General features: G+C 34.2%; 1 protein-coding gene across 1 annotated transcript; it reads right to left on the bottom strand.

Annotated features, from left to right (window-relative positions):
* Window positions 1-1556: 1556 nt before the first annotated feature.
* Window positions 1557-3771, bottom strand: LOC107809272 (putative inactive poly [ADP-ribose] polymerase SRO5). The gene is made up of 5 exons (XM_016633878.2): window positions 3002-3771; window positions 2510-2751; window positions 2280-2416; window positions 2067-2162; window positions 1557-1689 (listed from the first exon to the last, which is right to left on the bottom strand). Exons 1-5 carry the CDS (start codon window positions 3598-3600, stop codon window positions 1588-1590), a joined length of 1176 nt encoding a protein of 391 aa, XP_016489364.1. The 5' UTR covers window positions 3601-3771; the 3' UTR covers window positions 1557-1587.
* Between the last annotated feature and the right edge of the window lie 2954 nt (window positions 3772-6725).

Raw genomic sequence — 6725 nt, 5'->3', positions numbered from 1 at the left:
TTGATCTTTGATTTGATTGTGAAGCGAGGTAAGTGTCGTGGTTAACCTTAACTTAAGGGATTAGGACTGGTTAGTCGATTTGGTACGTGTTTGTGTCTGGGAACAATGTATATGTGAGGTGACGAGTACTTATACGTTGTAACTAGATTAAAGCATGTGGGTGAAACTTGTTTCTTTGTGTCATTGCATTGTTAATTATGATATCCTTGCTTACGCTAGGTTATTACTTCTTTGATTATTCGTTTCATAATTATTGCTTATTTCATAGTTGTTTAATATTTTTAGAAGCTGAAGTCTGATATCTTGACACCATATTTGACGTTAAATATATTCTCTGCATTATTTATTTCCTGAATTCATTTATTCATTATTTCATGGTGAGGACGATGGTAAGAGCACAAAGAGTGGTGTCGTGCCATTTATTTCATTTATTCATTATCACATGGTGAGGAAGAGAGTAAAAGCAGGGAGGGTGATGCCGTGCCATTCATCTCATTTATTCATTATTACATTTTAAGGATGAGAGTAAAAGCACCAAGGGGTTATGCCGTGCCATTTTCATGTCATTGATTTATCTTATTTCATTGGTTAATGATTTTCTTGGCTCTTTCGTGATATCATACCTGTCGCGGTTGTTATATTTGCCCCCTTTTGCATACCCCCTCCTAGTTTGTACGTTACCATTCTCTGTTATTATTGCTTCTTTATATATATTTGTACATGTTATTTACATAGTGTCCTATCATAGCTTCGTCGCTACCTCGACGAGGTTAGGCTTGACACTTATTGAGTCATTGGTCGGTTGTAATCATACTACACTTTTACACTTCTTGTACAGATACTGGTATTGATCTCCACGGTGCATGAGGTGCGCCATCTTGGATCACTGCTTACGGAGACTCAAGGTAGATCTGCTAGCGTCCGCGGACCTTGAAGTCCCCTTCCTCTTTCACACTTTTACTATTCATTTCCTTCGAAACATTGTATTTGTTTCAAAATCTATTTGTAGGTTTCTAGTTGCTCGTGTACTCGTGACTCCGGATCTTTGGGAGTAGATATTATCACGTAACTTATATTAGTAATGTATCAGATTGGGTTTTATTTCTCATTGTATATCATCATTGTATTTTTAACTATTTAAAATTGGCTATTTAATTATCTCACGTCGGCTTACCTAGCAAGTGGATGTTAGGTTCCATCATGACCCCAATGTTGGGATTTTGGGTCGTGACTGAAGTAGTACCTTATACGAGCTTAATTCACCCACTTAATTCCGACGAAACTTTTTATCGACTCTTGATGACGTATATCTTGAGTATAGCTCAATTTCTTTAGGACTCGGGTATTCTTACATACGTTGAACCATTCAAATCTTACTTCAAAAGTATGGGTTATTATACTTTCTTAAATTCTGTGCCGAGTCAAACACCGCCATATAATTTAGGAAGAGGGAGGATTACTTCGCAACACCCTTGAGGCTACCAAAAAGTTATTTTGAGGTCATATCTAGTATTCAGAGTTTGCCTCGATTTGGTACCGCTCTCGCGGCCTGTGTGTGGATAATAAGCTACTTCCAAAACTATTATATCAAATGGAATCCTGTTTAGGCAAAGGATAGGTTTCATTATCCCATTGTTGAAGGTTGATAGAGCTGCTTCTGGGTGAGTCTGCAGTTGATCCTTTATTTTGCTGCAAATACAAAAGCACAAACAATTGTTGTAAGATTCTGAACAACTAGAATAGGAACTTACAAAGGCATCCTAATTTTGGCTGTTTCATTTTGCTTAATTACCTATTGAATAAACCATGCCATGGAAGAGAGTGAGCCTATAACTTACAGAAATTAACTTGAAAAGCTAACAACTTATTATAGTAAACTGCAAGAATTCTTTTCCATTGATGGTACAATGCATTGTTAATCTGCAGAATAAGTTGTACTTGTCTTTTGGTATATCTTGTGATCACGAGAATTACATGGTAGAAGACTTATTCAGTCGAACTAAATTTACCATAATAATTGCTCCAGTCACAGTTTTTCAAACACAAGATTTAATGTGATGGCATACCTTAGTTTTGCAGGACTTTATGATTAAAGCTAACAACTCATCTCCTGCTAATTTTCTAGCTTGTTGTATCAACCCGCGCCTAGTGATCTTCCTCTCCTAAAAAAATATACTGGACTTCAACAAAAATGGGATAAAAATAGGGGAAGTAGAAAAATATAGTCACATCCAATCGAAGAAAGATAGTCGAGAATTTAATAAATAGCAAGCACTTACCTTATAATCACTATGATATTTCTTAATCAGTTTGACGGTGTTAGGCGGCAAAATTTTTGATAGTGCAGATATCAAAGCAGGAAAAGAAATCCACGCTGAACTTGGACTTTTTAAAGGAACTGAAAATATTCTACTCTCTGCAAAGTGAAGGATGAGCAAAATTTATTAATACTACAGAACAATCATCCAAAATCAAAGCATCTCCAATTTTCTTTAGTATTAAAGCGTACCTTTGACCTTCGAAATTATTCTGAAACTGATCACAAAGTCAGGGAAAATATAAGCATTCATGTTGCTACTCCACACAATGTATTTTCTTGGAGAATGTAAATTGTCAACCCCAGTGTCAAACTGCTCAGAAGTTGGATGAGATTGTCCTAAACCAGGATGAACAACTTCTAATCTTCCTAGTATCACACGACTAAGCAATAAATGTCTTAGCCCATCCTTATCAGGAATAGTTGTTTGAAGACTGAAAGACATAAGAAAATTAGGAATTAGTCAAAAAAATATAATTGTAAAAGTTCAAAGAGATCTAAAACAAACAAAATAGATGCTTTCTACCTAATAATTTAAATTTTTAGACTAGGTGATCACCCAATTTAACACGGTATCAGAGCAAACAATGTTCTTACAGTATGTATAAAGTAAGACATGCACCTGAATAAACTTTTAGATGAGACGGCTACACATTTCAATCGTAAAAAGATGAGCATACATACCAATCAAGAGGATAATCATAAGGAGAGAGGCAAATGCAGTGACCATAAGCTCCATTGTTCATAGGATTCCCAAAACCATGAGAAAATATGCTGTCAATATCATCCTTGGAGGCTCCAAACCAAGCATACTTCTCATTAGCATTCCCCCCACATTTTTTCTCCATTGCTTTGGAAAATCTAAGGAATGACTGAAGCCTAGCTTGCATTGTGAAGCTAGAATAAGCATTCTTGTCAATGGCCTCAATTTGTGTAGATAATCCAAGTATACCCAAACCTGAAATAAACTTTTTATTGATAATCTGATGCATCTTATCACCTTCATCAATCCTTATCAAATCATCTGATTGTGCGTTCTCTTGATAATTGGAGCCAAAAATACCGCTCTCAGAGTCAGAAACTGCTGATTCTTGAATGTCATCGTTATGATCAGAGCCTGAGTTTGTGCTTTCCATCAAATGGTGCTCGGAGTTGTGCTCTGCTTTCGCTTTTCCCATATTGGAAGGAGCATAAATCTTGTAACGGTTGGGATATGCATCTTGAATTGCTTCTACTGGAAAAAGAGACAACAATTGAGGCTGATGCTGCAAAATGTTCTTCATGGAAGATGGAAATAATTCGGAACAGTATATAAGAAACGAAACTCTAGCTGAAGAAAAGCACAAAATTGCTACAGATAATTACTTGAGAAAGAAGAATGAAAACAAGAATGATGAAATTAAAGAAGAGAAGCCAACGGCATGGACACGTTTACAGAATGTGGGCGGTGATGGTCTCAGCTTGTTTTTCTTTAAAACATTTCAGGAGGTGGGAGCACTCTGTTTTCTTAAGCCTACGTTTTTATATTCCTTGCTTGAGAAGGCGGGCGGTCAATGGTTCGATCTAACGAGTAGCTAATTAGTTCTTCCTTTTAATTTAAACGACTCGCCACGATGTTTAAGAATAAAAAAATAATTTTTGAAACTTGTAGTCTTAAAAACTTAAGGGATAAAAGTTTTGTAGGGACATGACATTTGTGTGGTTGTAAAATAAAAAGTTTAAAATTGAATTATTTCCAATAACAGAAATTTATCATTATTTTTTGAACGAACTAATAAAAAATCATCTAAACTGAAACAGAGCGAATATTTTTTATATCGTTTTATTTTATGTGATGTACTGTGATTGCATACCGATTTAAAAAAGAAAAAAATTAAAAACTTATAAAATAACATATAAATAGTTGTGTGATCATAAATTATTTTATTAAAAAGATAAAATAAAAAATATAAAAAAGCATAATTCTTGATAATGAAGAAAGCACTGATCTCACATAAATTGATACGGATAAAGTAGTACTATAACCCTCTAGATGAAGTCCTTTTGCACACTATGTTTGTATGAAGAATTTGGAAAGTCTTAATTAGTACTGGTTTGGTTTGGGAGGAAAGAGAGGCACGGCTTGGGAAGTTATGTTTATTAATAAATTACGTATTCGTTAGTCTTGACTTTTATGTTGGCGTCTTATTATTTTACATAAACTTATAAATGCTTACATTGAATTCATAAATGGAAAATAATGGTTAATAATTTAAATTTTTTATCATCGACATGGATTCTCACTCATATTTGTAAATTTTTAAATTTAACTTATTTAATTTAATGTACATGTTAGTTTTCAATATTGTTATTCCTCCTGTTTGTTGGAGGGCAATAAGTATAATTTACAACATCCTTTTATTGTTCTTTTCCCGTTCTTCATTTCACGGGCGATCGAGATTCCCATGTTCATTCGATAATAATATTTCGACGCAGTAAGATCTCTTCATGGATACGTACTAGCTTTTTCTTGTTCTTGGTATGAGATTTAACCATTTAGTTTATTTTCAAACCTTGATTACTTTATATGCAGATACACTCAAGTGACAGTTCAAAGCAAACTAGCCTATGCCTATTCCATGTGATCGAGTCAGTCGTTGGGAATATATACTAGTATTAGTTTTGACCCAAAAAAGAAGTAAATGAAGAAAAAGACATGTAAATCGGGGTTCATAATTACAAGATTATCACTATCCCATTTACTTAAAATGATCACTAATATATTTTCTTAAATATTCAACGGTCAAGTGCTTGAATTCTCCTTTTTTATTCAGCAACTCTCTTATGTTGTTCACAAATTTCTAAATTAGTGTTTCTCACTCTCTCCAATTATGATTCATAAGAAATAAGAAATACAAGACCTAGAGAACCAATTGAGTCCTTTTGAAACATTTGGTAACACAGTCGTTGATTTATATTTGTTTCATTAGATATAGATGGCTCTCGCTGGACTGAACTAAATATATATGCATCAGTTTTAAAACTTGGAGGACTATTTTAATTGCTTCACCTTACATTAGGGACCATTTTGAGTGAAACCAAATTAAGGAACGATTTTGGACCATTTTTTTGGTAATAAAAGACTTTTATTCAAAATAAAGCTACTTAAGTGTCATTACAAAGGGAGACTAGTCTAGGTAACATAGGCCCTATGCTATCTCTTTGAGCTGTCAAAACGGGACAGGCCAAGCCAGCCCAAATCTTGTGGGCTTTTAAATTTGGTTGGCTAGGACAGACCGGCCCGCCATATGAATGGGCCTTAAAATGACCAACCCAACCCAGCTCTAAAAGGACCGCGGGCTAGGGATGCCGGCCCTTCAAAATTTTTTAAGAAAAAAGAGTGTCTTTAAATTCTTAAATATTTTTTCGTGACATAATCGATTAATCATGTAAACAACTTCTGTTTGCTTAGAGCATACAAAAAGTTTGATATTTGACGATGAATCTCACAATGAAATGTAAATTCTCTATATCTCTAGCTCTTCTTTTTTAAAGTTACAAGAATATTTTCTTAATACTTTTCTTTCATTTTCCTCAGATTCAATGATTGCTTCAATAAGTTTATATGCTGAGGTCTTTTAATTTAGGATTAACATCATTTGCTGATTTCATCATTATAGTCCATAAAATTTTTCAAATTTCTGAAATTTGCTAGTTGTCAATTTTTTTTTTGTGTGTGTGTTTAAAATTGATCTTTTTCTATATTGAAGAGTAGTTTAAATATTAACAATATATTAAAGTAATCCAAACTTATCATTGGCCACTTAAACTAATATTTTCTTTTGAAAAAAGATTATTATTATTGGCCACCTAAAACTTTTCGAGTTCGTTATTAATTAAGCAAAAGAAAAACTAGTTTTGTCATATTACATGCATGTAAAAAATCAAAATTTCTAGTCGATACGGAAGGATAAATGAGCAAACTAGGGTTGGAGAATGGGGACTATAGTTAATAGTTTTTTTAGTGTTTACTTTTTTAAAATATTTAATTGTTAACTAATTTGAATTTAATTAATTTTTGGCCCACGGGCCGACCAAGGCCCAGCCTCGGTCAAGCCTCAAGGGCCAGTGGGCCGACTTGGGCCGGGCTTATAAGCCTCAATTTTAAATGGGCTCAAAAAATCCTAACTCAACCCTATCCAAGTAGCGGGTTGGGTTGGGCTGGCCTCACAGGTCAAGCCCATTTTGACGGCTCTAATCTCTTTCAAAAGCAAGAATGATAAAAGCAGGGGAACGGGTAATCCAAAGGATTTTCAAAAATGTCCAAGCTACATGCATTTTTTGCTGACTAGTCCGTCACTTCATTAGCTTATCTGAACACGTGCTTTTAGGGCCTGTTTGAAAAGTCACTTTGTAATTGAATTTGGAT

The sequence above is a fragment of the Nicotiana tabacum genome, chromosome 20 (assembly GCF_000715075.1).
Source record: "Nicotiana tabacum cultivar K326 chromosome 20, ASM71507v2, whole genome shotgun sequence".
NCBI lineage: Eukaryota > Viridiplantae > Streptophyta > Magnoliopsida > Solanales > Solanaceae > Nicotiana > Nicotiana tabacum.
Note: the sequence above shows the minus strand (reverse complement) of the source record. Positions and strands in the feature narration are given on the sequence as shown.

Coding starts and splice junctions, on each gene's coding strand:
- LOC107809272 (XM_016633878.2), bottom strand. CDS start 3,600: ATGAAGAACATTTTGCAGCATCAGCCTCAATTGTTGTCTCTTTTTCCA. Junction 2,752..3,001: donor TATGATTATCCTCTTGATTG/GTATGTATGCTC, acceptor TATGTCTTTCAG/TCTTCAAACAACTATTCCTG. Junction 1,690..2,066: donor TAAAGTCCTGCAAAACTAAG/GTATGCCATCAC, acceptor TTGTATTTGCAG/CAAAATAAAGGATCAACTGC.